Here is a 25,455-nt window from a genome sequence, read left to right on the forward strand (position 1 = left end):
TCTAGGGTGTGTGATATTTTTTTTCTCATTTAAAAGTAATTGTGATTGGGGCGCCTGGGTGGCTCAGTGGGTTAAGCCGCTGCCTTCGGCTCGGGTCATGATCTCAGGGTCCTGGGATCGAGTCCCGCATCGGGCTCTCTGCTCAGCGGGGAGCCTGCTTCCCTCTCTCTCTCTCTCTCTGCCTGCCTCTCCGTCTACTTGTGATCTCTCTCTGTCAAATAAATAAATAAAAATCTTAAAAAAAAAAAAAAAAAGTAATTGTGATTACACTTTATCTAAAATTTTGTTAAAGTCACAAAATGTCTCTGTAATAGCTGATTTTTATAATTAGTATTTTAACACAAACCACAGGAAAAAAATAAGTACATGGTATAGTGTGAGACATAGGTATTTTTACATATAATAGAATGTATTTACCTATGTATATATGTTTGAAATTTTAGTTTCCTCTCCCACATCCCCAGATTATTGGCAACCACATCAGATAAGTCGGTCTTCATGTCCCTGTCTGGATCTTGTAAATTGGAAGGTTTGGGCAAGAGCTTTGGGGACTCACAGGAGAGGTGACAATAACGACCACTGTCATTTGGGTGTGGGTTACTCTATGTCAGATACTTCTTCTTAACCTTACTCTCTAAATTAATCCTCATAAGGAGCTTAGGCTGTTATTGTCCCCAGTGTACAACTGAGGAATTGGGAGACCTGGGTTTTCTTCCTTAAAGTAATACTGCTAAGTAGCAGAGCTGAGATATAAAAGCCTATGTCTGGACACACCCAGAGGGCACGAGGCAAACTCCCTGCTGGGAAGCAGCGTAACACCAGGGCAGCCTCAGTGCTGGCGAAGCGGGAGGCCAGATTCCTGTCCCCGGGAGATGGTGTCCTTTCTGTCTGTACCCCAGCCTGAGGGATGTAGGCAGAAGAGGTCTGAGCACCTCATGTCCCAAAGAAACACATAAAGCAAAGCAAAGTGAAAACTCCTCCAACCCTTGGCTGAGAGGAAGCAAAAGAATAGGTCTGAGGATGGAGAAGAGGATCTGGAATATCTAAAGTCAACCTCAGAAGACTTTATGGGCTACATTGTGTCCTCTAAAATCCATGTGTTGAAGCCCTCACCCAAATACCTCTAAATATTAATCAGTTTTCTTAAAGAGGTAATTAAGGTAAAATGAAGTCATTAGGATGAGCCTTATCCTAATACGACTGGTGTGCTTCTCAGAAGAGTTGAACACACACACACACACACACACACACACAGGGAAGACCATGTGCAGACCAGGGAGAAGACCGTCATCTATGTACAGGCCAACAAGAGAGGCCTCGGAAGAAACCAGCCCTGTCAGCGCCTTCATCTCAGACTTCCATCCTCCAGAACTGGAAGAAGGTCGCTTTCAGTGTCTAAGAACCCCAGGCTGGGGTGCGGAGTTAGGGCAGCCTAGAAGTGAAGAGAGCATCTGTGGCCACCTGGACCATGTCTTGGAGGAAGAGAGCGGGGCTCCCCTGGGAAAGGGAGCACAGAAGGGGGATGCACCAGGGCTGTTAGGGGCTTAGCAAATCTGGGGTGCCCAAGGGGAAGCTTGCTTCGCATAGTAGAGAGGTAGCTGGATTGTTAAAGATCTGGGGCGCTGGACCGTGCAGTCCGGATTTGTTTTCCTAGGCAAGAGGGAGCCACCAAAGGTTTTTGAAATGCTGGGGCCCTGGTCTTGCACAGCAGCCGTGAAGATGTGGTTCTTTAAATGTCACTGGAAACTTCTTGCAGGTAAAGAGGAGTGTCAACCCCACAGAAGGGCCTGAGGGGCTGGCTTTGAACTATATTTAAGGGCAAGGGCTAAGTCCAGCACACACTGTGGCATGAAGAAAGCACATTGCAACGTGTGATTCCTCTGACATAAAATGAGTTAGCGTCATCCCCATCTCTAGATGCACGCGGACGCAGGGACCAGACCAGAAGGGGTGAAGTGTCTAGGATGCAGCCTGGAGTGTAGGTCTTCTCACATCGCCGTGTCTGATGACAGCTTGTAGTCAATATGTCAGTAGTAGACTCGGCGTTTTGTTGGGGGAAAAAAAATCTACTCTTGTCCCAGGCAGAAATATCTGAAAAATCATGACTTTGGTGTCATGATATTATTTTTTCTAATATATTGCAAATTAAATATATTTGCTGTTAAAATAAAAGCTGTTTACCTGTGTCACCTAAAATCATTTTCAAAGACAAAGTGATTAAATACTTCAGCCTCAGAGCCAAGCTGCCTAAATTTGAATTCCAGCTCTGCCGTCAACTACTGGCCTTTGATTACCCTCTTTAAATCTCATTTCCTTATCTTCACATGGGGGTAATAATGGTACATCCCTGATAGGATTATTAAGAGGACATAATCAATGACAACTGATTAGTACAGTTCCTGGAGTAGAGTAACTACTGAAATAAAAACTGTTATTAAAAACTGGTTATATCGGGACGCCTGGGTGGCTCAGTTGGTTAAGCAGCTGCCTTCGGCTCAGGTCATGATCCCAGCGTCCTGGGATCAAGTCCCACATCGGGCTCCTTGCTTGGCAGGGAGCCTGCTTCTCCCTCTGCCTCTGCCTGCCATTCTGTCTGCCTGTGCTTGCTCTCTCTCCCTCTCTCTCTGACAAATAAATAATAAAAAAAAAAAAACTGGTTATAGAGACGTGTGAATACAGCTCGTACTAGATTTGTTCTCCTGCTGTGAACAACTAGAAAACTACATAAAATAGGAAACTATTTTAAGGAATAGAAGACTACATAAAATAGGAAAGTATTTTAAGACAGTGGAAAACGGGTAGTACATTCAGGGCAGGGGTCTTGGAGGGAAAGGGAACAGGGAAGTGAGCCCTAAAAGCCCCCAGCTTTCTGCAGGATTTAGAACGCAGCAGGGAAGGGACACTTGTGCAGAGCACCATGGCCTTTGGGAGTCAAGAAGGCAGAGGTCCATGTTCAAGGAGGATGAGTAACTAGAACTTGCATATGATTCTACTTAGGAGAGTTTTGGAGAAAGGCAAAACCTCAGGTATAGACTGGTGGTTGTGGGGGCGGGAAGGCTTTTCAATCAGAGGGCACAGTGCACGCTACCCTAGAGGCAGCTTGTCGCAGCTCATGAGCCCAGTCTGGGCATCTCTTCCCAGCAGCACATTTAAGTGCTACCATGTCAGCAGTTTGAAACTGGCCAGGGCAGGAGGGTTTACACCAGGGAAATTAGCAAATAGTCAAGGCTTTGTTGTGTGGTTTGTTTTGAGAGCTGGTTTACCAGCACACCACTGGGGCAAGGAGGAACTTGGGGAGATAACTGAAGTGTTCTCTACCTTGACCAAGGTTGTGGTTACTTGATGGGATGCATTGGTTAAAATTCATAGATCTGTACATTCAAAGGGGTAGATTTTACTTACTAAAAAAGAAACATGCAAAAAACTTGAAATATAGAGATAGATTGAACATACATTTCTATGAAAATGTGGACAATAGGGTTTTAAAAATATTTTTATTTTTTAAATGTTAAAGTGTATTTTGAAAAAGGACAAAACTGGGGCACTTGGGTGGTTCAGTCAGTTAGGCGTCCACCTTTGGCTCAGGTCATGATCCTAGGGTCCTAGGATAGAGCCCCTCATTAGGCTTCCTGCACAGTGGGAATCTGCTTGTCCTTCTTCCCCTGCCCCTCCCCCTGCTCCTGCTCTCTCTCAAGAAAACAAATAAAATCTTAAAAGAAAAAGAAAGAAAGAAAAGGGCAAAACTGACCAACGACCCTGGCTGATTTCAAGGCATATGGTAAATTTGCAGCAGCAGTTCTCAGCTGAGAGTGGTTAAACCCCAAGGGACATTTGGCAATGTCTGAAGATAGTTTTGGTTGGCCACAACTTGGGAGGAGAGGTTTCTACTGGAATCTAATGGGTAGAGGCAAGGGATGTTATTTAACATCATAACGGGCACAGGACAGCTCCCACAACAAAAAGTAATCTGGCTTAAAATGTCAATAGTGCCAAGATTGAGAAACTCTGATCATCGTAATCAAACCCTCCTCACCCCCATCGTTTTATCAGTTGACAGGACAGAGCAGACAGTCTGGTATATATGGACCCATGTATATAGTACTGACTTTTTTTTTTTAAAGATTTTTATTTATTTGAGAAAGAGTGTAAGATCGAGTGGGGGAGGGACAGATGGAGACAGAGAGAGAGAGAGAGAGAATCTCAAACAGGGTCCATGCCCAGTGCAGAGCCCCATGTGGGGCTTGATCTCATAATCCTGAGATCATCACCTGAGCCAAAACCAAGAGCTGGAGGCTTAACCGACTGAGCCACCCAGGTGCTACCATATAGTACTGAATTTTGACAACAGTACCAAGATATTTCAATAAGAAACAGGGAAAGATTTTTTCAACCAATCATAACTGACATAGTAGATATCCAAATGGAAAGATAGATCTTAATTACCACCTGAAATCACATCAGTTAACTCCAAAAGAATCAAAGGAAACTTAAGTATAAAAGCTAAAGCTATAGAACATCTAGAAGAAAACACAGAAAGAAATCACAGTCCTATGGTAGGCACATGTTTCTCAGGATACCAAAAGCACAAATGAAAAACAAATTGGATTTCCTCAGAATGAAAAAAATTTCCTAGAAGAACATTATTAAGATGATGTAAAGTCAAGGCACAGCTTGGTAGAAACTATTCACAACAGATATGTCTGACAAAGGAGCTGTATCCAGTAGATATAAAGATATAAAGTAGATATAAAGAGCTCATACAGTGTAGCAGTAAGAAGACAAAAAACCTTACTAAAAATAGGGGAAAGGAGGTGTCAGTGCTAACATGGTAGCATAAGCTCACTTAGTCTTACTCCTCCCACTGATTAGAACTAAAAACCTTCAGCCAAACACAAAAATCAATTACAAGAGAACTCTAAAAATTAAATAGGAGCAGATTGTGGAGACACCACACTTAGACAGGTGATCCACGTAGTGGGGAATTTTCCCAGGCCCATTTTCTTTCTCTCTGGCTATCTCGGTCTCTTGCAGTCTCTCAGCTTTGCCCAGAGGGGCAAGTTGCACTTGCACAGCAGCAAGGCAGCCATAGCTGAATGGGGGGCCGGGGAGGACAAAGAGTGTGGGAGGAATCCAGGAGGAGAGAGAACCAGGAAAGTGGTGCCTTAATTCTGTAATGTAGTACTCACCAATCTCAACCTAACCTCTGAGCTATGTATGCTAAGTGAGACAGACCCAAATCAGCACAGCAAGGCTTTGAAAACCAAACTGATGGGGCGCCTGGGTGGCTCAGTTGGTTAAGCGTGTGCCTTCGGCTCAGATCATGATCCCAGGGTCCTGCGACTGAGTCCTACATCGGCTCCCTGCTCAGGAGGGAGTCTGCTTCCCCCTCTGCCTGCCATTCCCCCGCTTATGCTCTGACAAATAAATAAAATCTTAAGAAAAAAAACCAAGCTGAGGTTTAAACCATGTGCACACATCTTTTTCGCTTAATCACTAAATAGTGCACGCTCAAGGACTGAACTGAATTTAGGTTTGGATCACTACATATGGAAGGCAAGACAGAGCATGGAGCTTGAACCTAATTAACCCAGTTGTTTGCCTGCTAAAACAAAAATATAGATTTCTTGGGAGGATTATATACAAGACCCAAAGTCTACACAACATAACATTCACAATGTCTGGGATAAATCAAAATTACCCACGATATAAAGAACCAGGAAAACGTGGCCAGTTCTCCAGGGAAAGGACAATGAATGCCAACCCAAAGGTGGCCCATGCGTTGGAATTATCAAACAAAGACTTCAAAGAAGCTATTATAACCATGTTCCATAGGTCAAGAAAAACACATTTGGAATGAATAAAAAAATAGAAGTTTTCAACAGAAACACAGGACCTATAAAAAAGAGCCAGATGGAAATGTTGACTGAAAAATACAAAATCGGAAATTTAAAAATTTACTGATTTCAATAGCAGCTTGGTGATGATGAGAGGGGAAAAAAACCTATAAACTTTAAGATAGATCAATGGAAATTACATACTCTGAAGAACAGAGAGAAAAGAAAATCAGAAAAAATGAGAAGAGCTCCAGGGACCCATGGGAAAGATATTTACATTTTTTAAAAAATTTGTTAAGTTAAATTTTTTTCTTTTTTAATTCTGTGGAGAAGGTGTCTTGGAGGTGACATGGAACAGGAAGGAGGCAGTCCTGGGGGACTGGGCACAGGGGAGTCAGGAAGGGGAGGCAGATGGAGATCTGACCCCACCATGGGAGGTCCTGGGGCCACTGCAGGGAGGAGAGAGCCCAAGGATCCCCTGTCCACTCTGCCATGTGACTTTAGGTGGGAAGCTGTGGCTTGGAGAGGGACAGATGGTTGCTCAGGGTCACAAACATGGGGAAGGCGCAAGAGCCTCAGAAAGGAGCACAAGAAGGGGCAGAAAGAACTCCCAGCTCACAAGAGTCACCAAGAACTCCCACTGCTGTTGCAACTTGGTTCCCACACCCAGCCCCCCGCCCCGTCCAAATAATTCTGTGGACTAGTCCCCAGGTGAGTCCATGCCCCTCAGGGTGGAAAAGCAGAAACAGGGGCTAGGTTGCCCCTCAGAGGTGTCACTGGAGTACCGGAAGGAGAGGAAAAATCAACTGCAGAAAAATATTTGATGAAATAAAGTCTTTCAAGGTATGGTGAAAGACGTAAGTTGACAGATTCTGGAGGCTCTCCAAACCCCCAAAAGGATAAGGTCATTGGAAACCATGGCTCGACACATTATAAATGACAGAAAATGAAAGATAAAGAAAAATATCAAAACATCTAGAAAAAAATGACCCACTACATATAGTGGACTAATGATCATCGTATATCCATAGAATGAAACAGCACTCAGTAATAAAAAAGGGGCAAACTATTGGTACATGCAAAAACATAGAGGAATCTCACAAGTATTATGCTGTGTAAAAGAAGACAAAATATATAGCGTATGATTCCAGTTATGTAAAACTGTAGAAAATATAGAATACTGCTGTGACAGAGAACAGGTCAGTGGTTGCCTGGAAAGGGAGGGACAGATTACAAAAGGGCATGAGGAAGTTTTGGGGACTGATAGAAATATTTGTTGTTCTGATTATGTACACTTGGTTTCCCAAGTGTGTCCGTATGTGGAAACGGGTCAAATTATATACTTTGAATATCTGCAGTTTGTTGTACATTAATTAGAACAATAAAGATGGGCAAAAGATTAAAAGACTTAAAAAGGTATGTAAATTGAAAATATGCACAGGGAACGATGCTCAATGTCATTAGTCATCAAGGCGAATTACAACCATAATGATATACCAGTAGATTCCCACTAGAATGGCAACATTTTCAAGTGATGGCAAGAATGGAAAGCAACTTGATCTTTTCCACATTGCTGCTGGGAATGTAAAATGGTGCAACCTTTGGAATCAGTTGGGCAGGTTTTTTTCTTTTAAGTTTTTTTAAAAACATTTTATTTACTTGAGAGAGAGAGAGAGAGCATGAGAGGGGAGAGGGTCAGAGGGAGAAGCAGACTCCCTGCTGAGCAGGGAGCCCAATGTGGGACTCAATCCCAGGACTCCAGGATCATGACCTGAGCTGAAGGCAGTCACTTAACCAACTGAGCCGCCCAGGTGCCCCAGTTTGGCAGTTTTTTATACACTTCTCATATGACCAAGCTATTCAAATCCTAGGTATCAACCTAAAAGAAACAAAAACTATGCCCACACAAAGTCTTGTACATTACTATTCATAGCAGCTTTATTGATGATGGAAGCACCTGGACTGTCTGTACACTGATGAGTGGATAAACCAATCTTGTTATACCATACAGTGATGTCCTGCTCCTCAGTAGAAAGGCACAAACAGAACACCAATGCATGGATGAGTCTTAAAAAGGAAATATTGAGTAAAAGAAGCCACACACAAAAGTACAGATTGTGAGATTCCGTTCGTTCTAGAACAGACAAAATTAATCTATGGCATCAAAATGCAGATAAGTCACTTGGTTCCTTGGGGCTGGGAGGCCGGGGTCGGGGACTACCTGAAGAGAGGCAATTCTGTATATTAATTTTGGGGTTGTTGTGTAGATTTTTAGGTTGTAAATGATACATGTTATGATGTATGTAAACTAGACCTCAGAAAAGCCGATTTTTAAAAATATGTCCCTATAATGGGGGCACCTGCGTAGCCTGAGGTACTAAGCATCCAACTCTTGGCTTTTGCTCAGGCTGTGGTCTCAAGGTCATGGGATTAGACCCCATGTCAGGCTCTATGCTTGGTGTGGAGTCTGCTCAGGATTCTCTCTCCCTCACCCTCTGCCCCTCCTCCTGCTCACTCGCTCACTCCCTCCAATAAATAAATTAAAAATAATAAAAATATGACTGTATCATGAATTATAATTATGATAAAACTAAAAAGCTCAAGACAATATGGTATTGGCAGCAAGAGAGACGAAGAGGGGGACAGAACAATAAACTGGAGAAACTGACTAGAATTTATAATAGTTAAGAATTTCGAAGGCAGTTACTTTGGTATTTCAAATCAGGTTAGTGGAGAGATACATCATTCATAAATGATTTTGCATCAACATAGGTAACTGAAAATATAAAATAGAATTAGAGCCTTACCTATTACCACTTACAAAAAATAAATTCCACGTGGATTAAAGGGTTATGTCTATCAAAAAAGAAAAGAAGGCTTTCGTGGCCCAGGATGGGGGTGAGGGAGGAACCTGGCTGGGTCACCCTGTGCTTGGAATCCTGCACTGGAGAAGCTTGAGGTCCTGGAGATAGCCGGGTCTCATGGCCCTGGGCAGTGTGTCGGGGCTCTCCTGTCTCCAGCCCTAGGGCTAAGTATTACCTCTGAAGGCCTCCCAGTGCTGAACTTCAGCTCCCCAGAATGAAACATGGCCCCAGAGTGGTACCATTCCTGACTCGAAGGGCTGTAGTGAGGACAGCATGTGGAGAACGCCCAGCGTGGTAGCTGACAACAAATGCTGGTCTCTTCCCTCGGAAGAGCAGCATCAGCTGGGGACAGAAGTTGGGGGTGGTGGCTCCGGGGGGAAAGTGGGCGTTCAGCATGAGCCCCTCTCACTTGGTGCTCACGAGTGATTGGGGAAGACCCATAGAGGAGAGGAGGCAAGAGCAGAGACCTGAGGGGACTACGGCCCCTGGGGAAGGAGAAGTCCGGACAGCCCTCGGTGACAGCATGGATCCTTGGGAACCCTCCTCAGCTTCCAGGGCCCTCTCTGATTCTCCCGGCACAGATCCCTGAGAGAGCTCACTGGCCCTATCGTGGAGAGCTGATCTCATTCCCGAAGATGCCTGCCTGTCCTTTGTTTCCCCTAAGTATCTGGAGAGATCTGGATTAAGTGGAATTAGAAGCAGGTGAGGATCACAGGTGTTGGGCACTTGAGCTGGAGTCTCCGTGGTAACAGAGCCATCTGGCTTTCTTGACTGGCACCAGGCCTTGTGACTTCATGGTAGAATCTTCTCTGACAGGCAGAGGGGGATTCGCCAGGCTGAAGAGCAGGCCAGGAGGAAGGGACCTGCCAAGGGCAGCTTTGTCTTTCTCACCAGAGTTTGAAGATTAGCCTTGATCATGTCACAAATTGGGGTTACTGCTGGGTCCAGAATGGATGCCGGAGGTGGGGCCCAAGGGATAGCATATGTGGCATTGGGCACAGGCCGCTTTGCCTAACCCCTCTGGAGAGTAGGTGGGGCGTACCCAGTCTCCTTCAATCCAGAACCCATGGGTGAAGCAGATCCAGGGCCCAGGCAGGGACGACTCAGGTGTGGGAGAGCCGCTGGGCCAGCGCCACAGGATGGCAGAAAGGGTAAGGCCTTGGGGGACCCAGCCCCTACAGGGACACCACAGTCCTAGATGGGCCTCTCCAGAAGCTGCTCACGAGGTAGTGCCGGGGGAGAGCCCTGCCAACCTTCATTCTTGTGTCGAATCCCTTTGCCCATTCAACCAGCCCTGTGACCCACCTGTGTGTGTGAGTGTCCTGGGGTCACCACAAACTGGATGGTTTAACACAGCACAGATGTCTTCTCGCGCAGTTCTGAAGGCAGGCTCCTTCTCGGGGGCTCAAGGAGAATGTGCTCCCTGCCCCTCACAGTTTCTGGCAGCTGGCACTCCCTGGGAGCTCTTGGCTTGTGGCAGCATCATCTCAGTCTCTACCCCCAGCGTCATAGGATGCTCCCCCTGTGTCTGGGTCCACATTTCCCTCCTAAGGACAGCAGTCGTATTTAGGGCCACCCTAATCTAGTATGACCTCATCTTAATTTGATTGCATCTGCACAGACTATTTCCAAAACAGACTGCATTCCCAGGGTCCACGGGTACATATCTTATGGGGGACAGAGTTCAGACCACAATACTACATAGGTCACGGCTTTGGAGTAGGGTGTACTTCGCCTCAAACTCTGGCACCGTCTCTAGCCCATCTTATTTCCTAGGCCCAGCAAAGCTGGGACAGGGCTCCTGTGTCTGGCCTGAGAGAGGATTGCACAGGGTCCATGGGGTGTCTGGGGAGGGGCAGAAACTTAGCACAGGTGGTGCTGAACTGGGCACCAGCACTCGGGGGGAGGGGGCCTGATCTCTGCTCTTCAGGAGCTCTCAGTCTGTGGGGCCCTGGGCTCTTATCCAGGGTTAGGACTTCCAGGGGGGATTACTCTGGCCAGGCACATAAGAAGTTAGGACAAGCATGACCACATGACATGAGGTCGGAGAGGGAAACTCAAGCCCAGAGGCCCCAGCAAGGATCAAGAAGACGAGGGCCAGACCATAAGTTCCTTCCTGTGGGACCCAGAGTCCAGAGGGTACCCCCAGACCTTCCCATGTACCCATGGGCTCTGGGCCTGATCCTGATAGGCAAAGGTGGACAAAGGTTACTGACAGGTGCTCTGGGCTTCTCTGTCCTATCTGGGGCTGGAAAGTAACTCCTCATTCCTCTCCCCAACCTCCCCACAAGACATATCTTCTCCTTCCTACGACATGGAGTCTGGTAAGGACTTTGTTCCTGGCCAAACCCAGTTTAATATTCTCTTTCTTCCTCCTTCCCTCTCTCCCTCCCTCCTGCCTTCCTTTCCTTTATTCCAATATTTGGAATCTGCCATATCATATTCTGGGGCTGTTCTAGGCCCTGAGGATACAGAAGACAGATGGATATTGCCTCAGTGGAATTTGTAACGAGTGAGATGAGAGATATTAATAAGTAACCATGCAGATGTATGTTTTGTAGCAGAGGGGTGGGTGCTCTGAGTGAGGGGCCTCAGGGTGGTGGGAGTCAACAACAGAGTGATGCAGCTAAATCAGGGAAGTATGGAAATGGCCTGGAGCCAAGGGCTGAAGTTGTCAACCAGGGAGGGAGAAGGAAGGGATTCTAAGCGGGAGCATTAGCAAAGGCCCTGTGGCAGGACGCTGCTAGGCAAGTGAGAAGGACGAAGAGTTCTGTGTGGCTGGACTGGACAACGAAGGGGATTTGAGATGGCATGAGAGTTAGGAGATTAGCCCAGCCTGCAATGAGCCAGGAGCATCAGACAGACAAAAGCACCCCACACCGGAACAGGCAGTCCACAGAGCAAGAACATTCCAGTGGGGAGATGTGAGGGGGGAAATGGTCAGGACTCAAAGCAGGGGTCGGGGGAGGCAGGGGTTGGGAAGGTTCCTCTGAACTGATAGGTGAAAGGCAGATCTGGGCATGGGCCCTAAAGCTGGACCAAGCTTGGCATGACTGAGGAAGGGTAAGGAGACCGGTGTGTAGAGAGTGGAGCGATCAGTGGAGAGGGATACAAGGCAGAGTGCAGATGCTGGTGGGGCCAGATCCTTCAGGACTCTTGGGTAACCTACTCATGGCTGGCCACCCCTGCTGGGTTCTAACAAAGGAGAGCTGCACTCAGGTTTATACTTTGGAAAGAAAGACCCCTCTGGCCTCCAGTGTCAGCAGGAATGGGGAGGAAGCTCAAGGGCAGGGAAACTGGGCAGCCGTAACAGGTGGAACCCCTTTCTCTTCCCAGTCATCCCAGAAGAGCTGTGAGTCTGAGCTCTGGGTCTCGGTCTCCCAGAGCCTCCCGGAGGAGGACAGCCCAGAGCCCCTGTCCCAGCACCTCCAGGCCAGCACTTCCAGAGGCAGTGAGCATCTCAGCAGCCTAGATCTCCCCCGTGGCTCCCTGGTGGCCTCGGAGTACCTGCCTTTCTTCCGCACCTACGGGAAGCTCCTGACTGTGGAGGAGCCAGCCCCGCTGCCCGAGGTTTGCAGCGACCAGAACATCAGAGAGGCGCCATTCCCTGAGGACCCAGAACCGCCCAGCGGCTTCCTCCCTTACTACCGCTCCAAGGAGGAGAGTTTTCCCAGCCTGGTCCTTCCTGATAGGTTGTATGGGGGCTCCCGACACCCGCACACCAGGAAGGAGGTCCTGACTGGCTGCTTTTGCAGGATGACGGTCAGCTGCGGGTGCTCTGTGAGTGGGGGAGTATGGGGAGGGGACCCTGGCATCCTTCAGACCTCTGTCCTGGGATCTAACCCAGTAAGCCAGGCCAGCACCACTACTGGGGTCTGCTGGGGCTCCCAGAACAAAGTGTACAGAGACTGGACACAGACCACCTTGCTTCATCCCAGCTCAGCCACTTGTGGCGGGGGGTGGGGGGGAGTGTCTTTAAGCCCCTTGAGCTTCAGTTTCCTTGCAGAAGAGAGATAATAGTACAGCTGCTCTTAGAGCCCCAGTGAGACTTACATACAGTAATATGCTGATTACACCAGGCTTAGCCTGTGTTCCTGGACAGGAACATCTTAGTTCTCATGACCTGCTCGGCACCCAGACAGGTGCTTCCTGTGCATCATCTCACTTGTCCTAGTAATAGTCCTATGAGAGAGGCCTGATTGTTATTCCCATTTTACGGATGAGAAAAATGAGCCTCGGAGAAGTTAAATGACTGGCCAAAGATATTACTAGCGAGAACAAACCTGGGATCTGACCCCAAGCCTGCACCCTGGCATGTCACTACCAGCCACTAGCAGCACCACAAAGCTGGGTGCAATGCCTTGACTGCAAAGACAGAGCAGGCAGGATGAGTGGGTTCTAATCCTGGATGCACTCCTTCTTGCAAGGAGGCCCAGAAGGGCGGATGACCCTGCTTAGTGTCACCCGGTCTACAGAACAGGCCAGCCTTCTAACCCTACCACTGCTGTGCGGTTGCAGGCCCGAGGCCAGTCCTGGATTTCCAGCTGAACCTGCGGAAAATCTCCTGCTCACCCTCTTGTCTCCTTCCCATACAGGTTGTCTCGGCAAGCCCAGGTGTCCTCCCCAGGTCCTCCTCTACACCACCCTGCTGTCCCATCCTGCTGGTCTCGGCAGGTCACTCTCATGACAGCAGCCTGACTGTCCCTCTCTCCAGTGATGCTGCCTTCAGGGGCCCTGGCCTTTGTGCCTCGGGATTCGTGCCATACTACAGAACCCCTGAGGAGAAGCTGCATACCAGTCCTGGGTCTCCTCCTTCTCTGTCAGGGAGCCGGGAGCCCGCAGGGGAGCTGCCCAGGCCTGGTGCCGCCACAGTGTGAGGGAGCAGGAGCCCCCGAAGAATGGGCCCCTGTACCTGCTCAGCAAGATGTGAAGGTGGCTGGGGGTGAGGCTCCCCGAACTGGCCTGGGACCTCCTGCCTCAGTGCCTAGGACCCGCAGAGAGGTCAGGAGGAGCCCAAAGGCAGGCAGGCCCTACCATCCCCCTCAGTCTACTTGGGGGGGGGCAAACAAGGGGACCCCGTGCCCTGCCAGTGTGTAGCTCTACACCACTGTCCAACTCAGCAGGCCTGGGAGCTGCCTTCTCTCCAAGGAATTGAGAGGCTCAATCTGTGCCCCCTTGCAGCCACAACCTCAGGAAGTGACCCCTCAGCCCCGGGGGGGCTCCCTTGGGTCTGCTAGCCAGAAAAACTTCCTGATGACAAATGGAGTGCAGCAGCCCAAAAGCGGCTCCACAAAAGGGATGTCAGCCTAGCCCAGCACTCAGACCTCCCCACTAGACTCTCCTCTAGCCTGAGCTCCAGGCTCAGGGCAGACTACAGGGTCCACCGAACAATGGAGCGCTACTGACCAAAGCTAAGTCACCACATTACGAGGGTTGGAATTGATGCCCTAATGTGATAGTTTGGAGAAAGACGTGCAGCTTCCATGTATAGAGTATTTGCTGTGGGTTAGGGATAGACACTGGGTCAACTCTATCCTCCAGTTAAAGAAACAGGCTCAGAGAGGTGGGCTGCAGGCCTGGGCTCACACAGCTCACCAATAGTGGAGCTGGGATTCATACTCATGCCTGTCCTCGGGGCCTGAGTACTTAAAACCCCTCCTTTTACACCGTTCCTCAGTGAGTCTTCACACAGCAAGGAAAGAGCCAGCTGCCACCCGTCATGCTCCCTGGAGGCCATCCCACCTTGCCTTCCCCCACAGGCCCCCTTCCCTTGCCTGGCTCACTGTGCTTTGGAGCAGCAAGCCGGGGAGGTCAGGACCGGCCTCCCTGACCTCTGGGGATAACATTTTCTGGTGCCCCAGCTTTGACCCCAAACTCCAGGCTTACCCCCACAGCATGGCGGATGGCCCTGAGGCTGAAGCATGTGCTTATGATGACAGCACGTGCCCCCCCTCCCCTGGGACTGTGAACCTTGGCTCCTGTTCGAAACAGTCTCTTGGTACCCACGTTCACAGCCACTCTGTCCCGCGGCACTGGTCTCATGTCCCTTCCCCTCCCCTCTGACCCGTACACCCCTGATGGCTGGATTACTGTTCCTCCTCCACCCAGGAGGACACCCTTACCGGCTCCCCAGTCTTCCCGAGGATGGCAAAGTTGATAGGACGCATGCTAGAAATCAGCCGGTTGAACTTCAGTCACATCCAAGAATTTCTTTTTTAAAATGCACTTAAAAAAAAAAAATTTCTGAGGCACTTGTATGACTTTCCTTTGGGTTGGGTTGACATTAGGGTGAAGACATTTAGGTGCCCTTGCTGGAAGGCTCCTTGGCTTTGTTCTTGGAGGGGGTGACTGGTCTTTCCCCTTTCATGCTCCACAGGGCTGGATCCAGTCAGCTGGCATCCCTGGGCTCTCGCTGCCCTCAGAGAAACGAACTGGGTTGGGAAGTGTCTGTCTGCGTGTTAGAACTCTCTCCTTGTGCAGTCCAAGCTGGGTCGGCCATGTGGCTTCCTCTTCCCATGCGAGTGGCCTCCCAAGCCTCAGCAGGGCCACCTGCCAGCACTCCCAAGGGAGCTGGAGGAGCCTGACTGGCTCGCATGCTGAAGAGAACCCCCCATGTTTCAGGACAGAGAGTTTTCTGGAGCGAGGGTTTCGCAGGAAGGATCTGGGGCAGGAGAGGTCACGGGTGAAGGAATGGGCTTATGTGGAAGAGCAGGTGGCTTGCTGCTCGTCGATCCAGGTGGCATCGGCTGGGAGTTCTGTGCCAACACAGACACATGCATGAACACGTGTCAGGACACAGAGGCCATAAAAAGGATAAGCGCCAACTAACTTCCAGTGTTTGCTGTGTGCCAGCCATGGGGCTGAGCACTCATGGGCATTGATGATGAGTTAAGGATGATTTCATTTAGGGGTATCTGGGTGGCTCGGTCAATCAAGAGGCTGCCTTTGGCTCAGGTCGTGATCCCAGGGTCCTGGGATCCAGCTCTGCATCGGGTTCCTTGCTCAGCGGGAGTCTGCTTCTCCCTCAGTCCCTCCCCTGCTCGTGCTCTCTCTCTCTCTCTCTCTCAATCTCTCAAATAAAAATCTTTGAAAAAATTTTAAAGAAGAATGATTTCATTTAGGTATGATTAGCGCTCCCATTTCATGAATGAGAATGTCAAGACGCAGGTTGATTAAGTGGCCGAGGGAAGAACACAGCAAACAGTAGAGCCTGGCTGTGAACGTGTCTCATCTAGACCCCATGCCCTTGACTGTTATGTTTAGGTCATAACATTAACATGATGCTTACATTACTTCTATCAGATATCAAATTCTCTGTAATAAGTCATCTCAGAACTTAGTGGCTTAAAGTAATGACATACGTGTATTTTCTCCCAGTTATGAGGGTCAGGGACCTGGCAGTAGCTTGGTTGGGTGGCTCTGGCTTGGGGTGTCTCGTGAAGTTGCGGTCAGTGTGTTGGCCAGGACTGCGGTCATCTGAAGGCTGGACGGGGGCCGGAGGCTCTGCTTGCTCACTCCCACGGCTGGCAAATTGGTGCCGGTGATTTGGGAGAAGACCTCCTTCCTTCCCCTTGTGGGCCACGCCGCAGGGCACTGGCGTGGCCTCCCAGCATGGTGACTGGCTTCCCCCAGAGCAAGTGATCCCAGAGACCAAGGCAGAGCTGTAATGCTGATTCCCACCTAGCCTCGAGAGTCACGGCTTGTTACCTTTGGCATACTCTGTTGATCAGGCCGATGAGTTGTCATTCAGTGTGGAGAGACCTCACAAGGGCATGAATGGTGAACGTGAGTGTCCTCCTGGACATGGCTGCCGAAATGCTGTCATACAAGATACAGAGCCCAATTCTGGGGACTCACGGCAGGAGCGAGCTCGTTCACTGAGGCTGGCATGCTAGAGGGAGAAGGTGGGGCTGTGGCCGGCAGTCACCCTGAGGAGGACAGGCAGCCGGCTGTTGTCACAGGAGAGCTGCAGGTGTGGGGCAGTGGGTGGCTTCCCTTCTGCCTGGGCCCCAAGGGGTCTTGTACCTCATTTAGGGCTGGCTCCCCTGAGCCGCCTCCCTGGGCACAGCTTTTGGCACTTAGCAAATCTCTCTTTTCTAATCTAATCCATATGGTTTGGGATTTTGTTCTTTTAAATTTTTCCTTTGTGCTTTATACAAAATTGAGATGTCTTTGGAGTTCTTTAAAATCTCTCCTCTCTCAACAATGGGAAGTTTGCTCTTTGCCACATTCACAGGACCCTGGAGCAGAGAACAGTAGGATTTGGGTGGGTTCAGAGCTGTGGGTTTTATCACACCCTGTGGCTCTCCTTAAGGCCACGCACAACTAGTGGGAAGACCTGTGTTCTCCCTGGGCGTGGAAGGTACTGATGGTCCTAGTTCCTGCCTGCCTGTCCCCTGGCCACCACCCTCATGCAGAGGGCATTCAGGTATGTGTGTCCTGGCATGACAGTGAACTGCCCAGGCAGGTGTGGGGTGGGAGACCATAGCCCTTCTGAGAGGCTTGACCAGCACAGGCCTCCGCTTTTTTGGGACAAGATGACCAGGTCCTTGCTGAGAACAAAAGCTAATTTGCAGGGAGCCCAAGCCCTCCTCAGCCTGGGCCAGGGAGGTTTGTCTCGGTGAGACGCAGATGGCTGCAAGACGGGTCCTCTGTCCCCTCACAGGGAGCAGCACAAAGACTGAGACCACCTACAGTCAGTTTGCTGGCTAAAATCTTCTGCCATCAGACCCCAAGCCTTCAGCCTCCTCAGGACACTCCTCAGGGTGTCTCGCCGTCCCTGGCTGGCATTGCTCAGGCTCTTCCCTCTGCCCACCTGCCTTTCTCTACTACCTTCATGGGTCAAAGCCCAGGTTGTCTCTTTAGGATCCACCCAGAGGTCACCTCCCTCCTGAGGGTTCTGAGTGTGTCCTCAAGACATTCTTCTGTCCCTCCTGGCCTGTATTCTTTTCAGATCATCCAGAGTAGGGGGTTTCCTGGCCTCCCCTGCAGGACCCTGTATCTGATGTTTGAAGAACGCATGCTGGGGAGACCTACCACATGGCAGTGCTTGGCCACACATCTTCAACACAAACTTCTCTCCTGCTGTCAGCATCTCAAGCCCTTTCTATCGCTGGCAGGCTGGTCCCCAGTAGGTGTTCAGCAGGGGCTTTGGGATGTGGTCACAACTGCTGTTCTGGATCCTTCCACCCCTCCTTCCTTTCCTCCCATAGAAACCCATCCATTCTAGATCTACCTGGTCCCCTGACCTGCCCAGCCTCCACGTGTCCTCAGCACCAGTCCACTGATGTCCAGGAGTTGAGAAGAAAAGCCCAAGGTGGACCAGGCTTTCCTGCTCTCAGATGTGCACAGAACCAGCTCAGTCCAGGGGAGTCTGTCAGGGAGGACAGGACAGAGGATATCCCAGGGCATTCCCCATGATTACTGGGGCATCTGCTGCAGAAGCCCTAAGAATATGAGTGTGGTTGGCAAATATTCATACCATCTTATTGATGGTGGGGAAATTAATCACAGAAGTTAGGACATTTATGCAGATGGGCCAGGGCAGGGATGGGGACAAGCAAGGGCTTTGGAAAAAGTCATCTCCACTTTCTAAGTCTTGGCCAAGAGGCAGCACTCTAGTTAAGAGCTGGGTCCTGGAGTCATGCAGCAGGTGTATAATCCTCCATTCACTGGCTGTATGGCTCTGGGGAAATTGCTTAACCTCCCTTAGCCTTACTCCTCTGAGCTATAAAATGGGGAATTTACTCACAGAATACAATGAGATGTTGGAGGTGGAGCATAGAGTACTGGGCCAGCTTGGAGCCCTGGTTTAAAAAAAAAAAAAGACCCTGGTACATTTGCTGTCTTGTTGAATCAAGGCAGGTGAAGAGATAGGGGGTGTCATCTCTCTTTACTGGGGCATTCTCCCTCCCAGTACAGTCAGCTTCTCACAGCCTCAGATGGATCCTCTTCAGTCCCCTCAGATGTCCCCTCTGGCACCTTCAGATCCCTGTGAGCCTCCCAGCTCAGCTCCTCTTTCACTCCAAGTGTATGCGCTGCCAGCCCCAGGGCAGAGGAATCTGGGCCGGGAAACTCCCTCTGGAGCGGCCAAGCTGGTTTTTTCCTCCTGGGAGTCCCAAGTGCTGGACAGCAGCGCTCTCTGCTGGCACATCTTGATAAGACATGCATAGCCGGTGTCACGGTGGCCCAGAATTTCGTACTTCTTGGGTACTGCCTACAATGGAAGTTATCTGTACTCTCCAAAAGACAGGAAGAGAAACTGAGAGCTGGAGCTGCCCACGGGGCCCAGGGAGGCAGCAGCAGCACCAGAAGCAGAGCCCAGGCTTCCCAGTCTCCCAGTGGCTGCTTTGCCCCTTCCCAGCCCTTCCCAGCCCTGCAACTCTGTTTCTTGACTTGGAGTCAAATTGAATTAATGCTGGACCAAATACAGTCTGAACATGCTTTGAATAGACTTTCCCAAACAACTGTCATTAATGAAGGGAATGTCGCCCCAAGTGAGAAGCTTGAACAGCACCTTAAAAACCACCATGTGCTCTTTCCCTTTCCATAAGATTTGGAAGGAACCAGAGACCTCCCACTGTCTGAGACCAGTACAGGATGGATGCAGCAGGTACAAATGCCCAAAGAAAAATACAACATACACATGTGTTTCCACTTAATTCATTTGCATTCAGCGATCAGGAATTCCCGTTCATCTGTTCCATGGCCCAAGGCTTAGGACGCAGTGGCCGTGGGTGATTCGGAAGAGTCCTTTGCTCCGAGGCTTCCTGGGCATTGCACGAAGGCTGACCAACATGGTAAGGGGTAGAATGAGAAACAGGGATGCCTCGAGAGGGACAAGGACTTGACCTTGGCCCAGGGGCCTGGAGAGTCCTCTCTGAAGAGGACGTTTCACCTGAAGCATCCAGGCCTAAAGGAAGTGGAAGCTCTCCTCCAGAACAGCAAGAGGAGGGAGCCACAAGCAGGAGTGGTTAAGGCAAAGGTCTTGAGGTGGAAAAACATCTGGTAGCTCTGAGGGCCTGAAAGAAGTCAGGCCTCTGTGACATGCCAAGAAAGGACCAGGGCCTCTTCTGCTCTGTCTTCTACCTGGACCCCCTCTCAGGCTGTCCGCAGTCAGCAGGCCTTTCAGAATTCTGCTCCACAGCCTTTCCTTTTCCACAGCCCACTGAGTGGTGACTGGCCTGTGCCAGGCACTGCAGGTTTACAGGAGAATAAGGCACTGCCCTGTTCTTAGGAAGACAGACTAACCTTTAAAGTGTGGCAGCCGTGATATGGATAGGCCCAAGATATTCTGGAAATACACTTGAGAGGGAGCGGATCTAGGGCGGAGCGTGGTGGTGAGTGCTTCACGGAAGGCATGACAGGAGAAGGTGGGCGCTGAGCTGAGTCTCAAATGGGTCAGGTAGAGGGGTTAGCCAGAGAAGCTGAGGGGAAGGCATTCACAGGAAGGGAACATGTGTGCACAGTCGTATGTGGAAAGCAGGTGGGGTTTGGAGGACATGTTGCCCAGCTTGAGGTGGGGGTGCTAGGAAGTGGGGGAGTCTGAAGGGAGATGGTAGGAAGTAAGAAGTAGAAAGGCTGCCAGACCCAGGCCCACATGCCTAACAGGGTGTTGGAGTTATGCTCAAGGTCATGGGGAGTCATTGGAGGTCCCTCAACAGAGGAGGGCCAGAGCGGATGCAAGGCTTCAGAAACTCACTGTGGCAGCAGCAAGGAGACTAGACAGGGGACGGGGCAGAGGGCCTCTGTCACCCTCATCTAGGCAGGCAGTGGCACAGGCCTGGGCTCAGCCACCTAGGGAGAGGCCAGAAAGGGCTGAACATCAGGGTCAAGGAGGAGATGGCTGTTGGGAAGAGGCCTGGGGCAGAGAGAGGAATCAGAGACAACACCCAGGGTCTGGCTTGGGTGACTGGCTGGGTGGGAAAAGAGGAATACTTGGGGAGTTACATAGCTCATCAAGGGACATGTCACATCAGAGATGACATGGGGCCACCCAGGTGGAGGTGTTGGGTAAAGAAAGGTGTAAGGTCTGAGTGGGAGATGAGATGTGGGGCTTGTGAGTGGAGAGATGCAGACATGGTTGGGCCAGGGTGCTGAGGGTCCTGAGGACCTCCTGGAGGTCCACACGGGGGTGGAAGCATCAAGGAGGGAGAGCGGAACAGCAGAGAAGGGGAGAGTAGCTGAGTAGGGCTGGGCTTCCAGAAGGGAAGAGAGCAGGAGGCAGGGTCGCAGCCACAGGCCATGAGGCAGGAGCAGCTGGCTCAGGACTGTGTGGCTCAGGCATGTGTGGCTCAGGCATGGCAGGTGCAGGTGTCAGGGAGTGGGAGGGGAGGGCTTGGCCAAGAGAGCCTTAAGGAGGCAGAACCATGAGGCTGGATAGACTGGGTGTAGCCCAGAGACTCAAGGCCTGGAGGCTTCCCCAACAGCTGCCTGGCACACAGCTCCCTCCCCAGGGCTCTCACCGCTGCCTCCCTGTGAGCAACTCAGACTGGCTCCTCTCTGACAGATCCCAAGAGTGGAGACTGGCCCATAGTAGGTGCTCAGGAAAGTTATCACCTGAAAAGGCAAACGAGAGGTGGGAAGTGGGCCGCTGGTTGTCAGGTGTTAGCAGCACATCCCACGTGCATACCCCACAACAGCGGGAAACGCTCCAGGAGGGTACCTCCTGGGAAGAGTTGAGGGAGAAAGGAAATGGGGACTTCTCTGGCCCTGGCAACCCAGGGAGCTGATCTCTCTGTGCTTCAGTTTCCAAACCCTCTCTCTTGCAAGGGTAGAATATAAATGTGCATGACAGCATTCCAAATGCTCCCAAGCAGGGAAGCCAGGAGTCACTCAGAGTGAGCCTTCTGCCAGGTCCCCAGCCTAGAGGTCTGGGTTGCTCTAGGCCAGCCCTGTGACTGCCATTGGACCTGGGTCCTCCCCCTGCCTGTCGGGTGATGTGCCTCATGGGTAGATTTGTGGCACTCATCTGGGAATGGAGCACAGTGGTTAATTCTGGAAAGGAGCCCACTCCTTCCATTCTGCTGCACTCATTAGCAGTTTAAGCAGTAGCTTTCAGAGCCACTGCCTGCCAACTCAGGACCTTCCAGTTACTGCTGACACAGGACTGAGGAACGACAATCGGCCTGGTGGTCCTCCAAGACAGTGGGCCTTTCCACCTGTTGTCTTGTTCAGTGCTGAACTCACAAAAGGGCCCGTCTTGGGAGACCATTCATGTCTTGGAACTGTTCTGGCACATAACTCAGGCCTGGTAGGTAAGGCACAGCTTGGGGGTCAATGCTCATGGTGGGCCCTGACTCCTCAGCAGGCTTCTTGGCCCTTATCAGCAAGCCTCAGTGGCCAGACTTTGTCTTGCTTTGGAAGAAGGAGGCCTGGGTGGCTATTGCATGATGGCCTGGAGGAGGTGACATAGACGTGCCAGAGGGAGAAGAGCAGACCCAGCAGAGGCACCTTCTAGACCATACCCTCACCATGAGGGGTGCCAGGGCTGGTGTCCTGCTGGAAACCAGCATCAAATCACCTTCTTTCTTGGAAGGAGGTCAGGGAACTCCCACTACACCAAAAGCACCTCCACATAGCCAGGCCATGGGTCCCAGTGAGCATGGACCTCCAGCTGGGTTCTGGCTGGGTGCAGAGCCTACCTGCAGAGAGGATATTTGAGGGACAGAGGAAAACCTCTCAGCCTTCCTGGGTGGCCCAGAGCAGACAGTGTAGGCTGAGCCTGGATCTGAGGGGAGCTAGGCCCCTGGAAAGCTGTATCTGAAAATCTGACATGACCCTGAATGTCCAGGTGTTTGCTTGCTTGGGTGCTGCATGGGACATGATTGAGAAGGCAGTAAGCATCAGCTCCTGGGGCTGGGAGACAGAAGAGAAAGCCCACAGCTGATTGGAATCAGCGATGTCAGAGCTGTGTCGGGTGCACACAGGGTTCCACCAGGGAAGTAATTAGCAGGGGATGTATATGTTACGTTAAGTGGGGTCTAGCTAGGCAAGTCTGAAATCTGGAGCACAGGCTGGAAAGTTGGAGGTATTCAGGCAGGAGCTGACACTGCATTCCACAGGCAAAATTTCTTTTTCCTCAGGGAAGCCTCCATTTTGCTCTTTAAAAAAATTTTTTAATGAAAAAAATTAATTTTAACTTTTTTGAGAGAGAGGGAAAGAGTGCGTAAGTGAGGGACCACAAACAAGGGGTTCCAGCAGAGTGACAGGGAGAGGCAGGGTCCCCACTGAGTACGGAGTGTGATGTGGGGCTCAATCTCAGGACCCTGGGATCATGGCCTGAGCCAAAGGCAGTGGCTTAACCGACTGAGCCATTCAGGTGCCGCTAATTTTATTTATTTATTTATTTAAATAATTAAATAAATAATAATTTATTTATTTAAATAATTAAATAAATAATAATTTATTTATAAAATAATTAAATAAATAATAATTTATTTATTAAAATAATTAAATAAATAATAATTTATTTATTAAAATAATAAAAAAATTCTCTACACCCAACGGGGGCTTAAACTCCAGACCCCAGATCAAGAGTCTCATGCTCTTGCCACTGAGCCAGGCAGGTGCCTCTCCATTTTGCTCTTTAAGGCCTTTCAACGGATTGGGTGGGACACATTCAGATTATCAGGGATAGGCTCCCATACTTAAAGTCACCTGGTTTGGGATGTTAACTTTATCTATAGAAATACCTCCACAGCGACACCTAGGTTAGTGTTTGATGGGATCACTGGGTACTGCTGGGAGGCCAGGCAGACACACAGAACTGACCCATAGCGGGGCGATCCTAATACCTGCTCCCAGCTGCTGTGAGGAGGAAGTGGAACCATGCACAAGGCCCTGGGCACAGACTCTGGCCTGAAGACATCCAGATAGCAAGTATTTATTTTGAAGTGATTTGAGTCTAACTTTGGGCTAGGTGCTTTCCACACACTCTTTATTCTTGAATAGATAGGGTTCTGCAGCCTGGGACTAGCCAGAGGGGTGTGGAGGGTGTGGCCGTGGAAGAGTCCTTGACCTCCAAAAAGGGCCTGCAAAATTGTGTCCTGTGTCTTTCACAGCGGAACTGTCTCCTAGCTTTCAATCAGCTCCTCGGAAAACTAAGGACTTGGGGCTAAGCTGCTCCCTGCGCAGTTAGAAGTCCTCCAGCACTGTTTTAAAGGATCCTATCACCTCCAGGTGTTTGCGATCACGTTCTTCTAGACTTGGGATAAAGCCTCCATTTCCACCTCTAATAAATTTTGCAAAACTGTCCCTGACATCTCTTGCAGTGTCTCGGGGAAGGTGTGAACAAGGCAGGGCCGGCATCTTCGCCTCGAGGCGTGGAGGGTGTAAGGTGGCCCGGCGTGGGCGATGGAGAAGGGGGCGCTGAGGGAATGCCGCGCGCGCCGGGCCCCAATGTCCCGGAGCGGCGAGGTGCGGCGCCTTTAAGGCCCGCTGGGGGCGTGCTAGCCGCGGCGGCCGACTCTTGGAGAGGTGAGCGCGGCGGCTGATCGGTCGCGCGGCTCAGAGTCAGGACTAGCGGGAGGTCCTGGGGTGCGCTCCAGGCTCCCACCTCCTCCCCCGACACGCGGGCCGGCGGGGCATGCGCCGCGGACTCTGACTGGGCACCGACCGGGCTCCGGGAGCGCGAGGAGCCGCGGCTCCGGCCATGGGCAGCTTCCAGCTGGAGGACTTCGCGGCGGGCTGGATCGGAGGTGAGCCCCAGCCTGGATGGGAGGGAACCTCCGGGAGGTGAGTGTGCTTGCAGGATACGTCCGGGCCAGGGAGAAAAAGAGAGACCCGGCCGAGTTTACAGACCGTGCCATGATACGTCTGGGCGTCCCGCACCCCTGCGCCTCCACCCCGCGCACATCGTGCTCGCCGCCTGCTGCCGGAGTGCTCCACCGCCCCGCGCCTGCTGGCCTCGCTGTCCCTCGCCTGCTGTCCCTCGCCCGCTGCCCCGCCAGCGTCGCAGGTTCCCCCTGAGCTGCGGCTTTGCCTCAAAGTGAGGATCCCGAGGACTGTCTCCGGTAACTATTAAACCCGCCGTCGAAGCCGACAGCCAATGGAGCGCCCAGGCGCGCACACACCCTTTAGAGACCGGGTGTGCGCCTGAGTTTGAGGACACAGCTGCAAGATCTTTTGGGTGAGGGTGGCGGTTGTCCCGGGCGCGGGATGGGGAGCCCGGCTTCGCGATCAGGCCGGCCCTAGAGGGCGCCCTGGCTGAAGGGTGCGGGGCGCAGAGCTGGGAGCCCAGCGCCTGGCTGCAGGTGCCCATTGCCAGATAGGAGGAACCCTTCCAGTTTTCAGCTTTTATCCACTGACTGTCCGGTTTCTCCTCCTGGCCGTCTTGGAGCCATTTTTCCTTTGGAGCCGCTCCTGGAACCGGTGTCTGCTGGGCCCGGGATGGGTTTGCTTGGGCAAGAGTTGCCTGCATTTCCTCGCTTCTCTGATCGTCTCTTTACCGTAGGTTTATTTCTCTACTCTTATCAGCTACCAGTGGGGCCCGGGGAGGGGATGAGAAGCACTAGCACTTACTGTAGAATGTTATCTTTCTTTTGGCCCCATCTAAGAGGATCCTCAGAAAAGGGATGTTGGCAATTGCAACCTCTGCCCAAAGTCAAAAGCAAAAACAAAACGAAAAACCTGAGGTGCTGAGGCAGAGGCTATAATTAGTGTGTTTGTGCCCCACCAAGTGTTCGGAAATGGGGAACAGGAGATTTATAGGAAAATGAAAATGAAACAGATAAAAAGAACAACAGACCAGATAGCAT

The 25,455-nt window shown here is 50.8% G+C and overlaps 2 protein-coding genes across 6 annotated transcripts in view; both read left to right on the forward strand.

Moving 5' to 3' along the window:
• The window catches only part of SLC25A48 (solute carrier family 25 member 48), a 197,381-nt gene that overhangs the window by 133,483 nt on the left and 38,443 nt on the right, over window positions 1–25,455 (forward strand). The window contains exon 1 of one of the 2 annotated variants that reach the window (XM_047731014.1): window positions 24,164–24,396. The exons of the other annotated variant lie outside the window; for it this stretch is intronic. Within the exon in view, the coding sequence (XP_047586970.1) occupies window positions 24,351–24,396 (46 nt within the window). The 5' untranslated portion in view covers window positions 24,164–24,350. Of the gene's footprint in view, window positions 1–24,163; window positions 24,397–25,455 lie in introns of those variants that run through there. 2 annotated transcript variants of the gene reach the window in all.
• On the forward strand, window positions 9,542–17,795 carry LOC125100664 (uncharacterized). 4 transcript variants are annotated; one of them, XM_047731017.1, is made up of 4 exons: window positions 9,542–9,849; window positions 12,035–12,478; window positions 13,294–13,624; window positions 17,652–17,795. In XM_047731017.1, exons 1-3 carry the CDS (start codon window positions 9,838–9,840, stop codon window positions 13,573–13,575), a joined length of 738 nt encoding a protein of 245 aa, XP_047586973.1. In that variant the 5' UTR covers window positions 9,542–9,837; the 3' UTR covers window positions 13,576–13,624; window positions 17,652–17,795. The 4 variants fall into 4 exon arrangements, with proteins under 4 accessions (XP_047586973.1, XP_047586976.1, XP_047586974.1 ...); XM_047731020.1 differs by lacking the exon at window positions 17,652–17,795 and adding an exon at window positions 14,807–14,973; XM_047731018.1 differs by lacking the exon at window positions 17,652–17,795 and adding an exon at window positions 14,376–14,501.

Source organism: Lutra lutra, chromosome 5, assembly GCF_902655055.1.
Source record: "Lutra lutra chromosome 5, mLutLut1.2, whole genome shotgun sequence".
Lineage (NCBI taxonomy): Eukaryota > Metazoa > Chordata > Mammalia > Carnivora > Mustelidae > Lutra > Lutra lutra.

Coding starts and splice junctions, on each gene's coding strand:
- LOC125100664 (XM_047731017.1), top strand. Junction 12,479..13,293: donor CGGTCAGCTGCGGGTGCTCT/GTGAGTGGGGGA, acceptor CTTCCCATACAG/GTTGTCTCGGCAAGCCCAGG.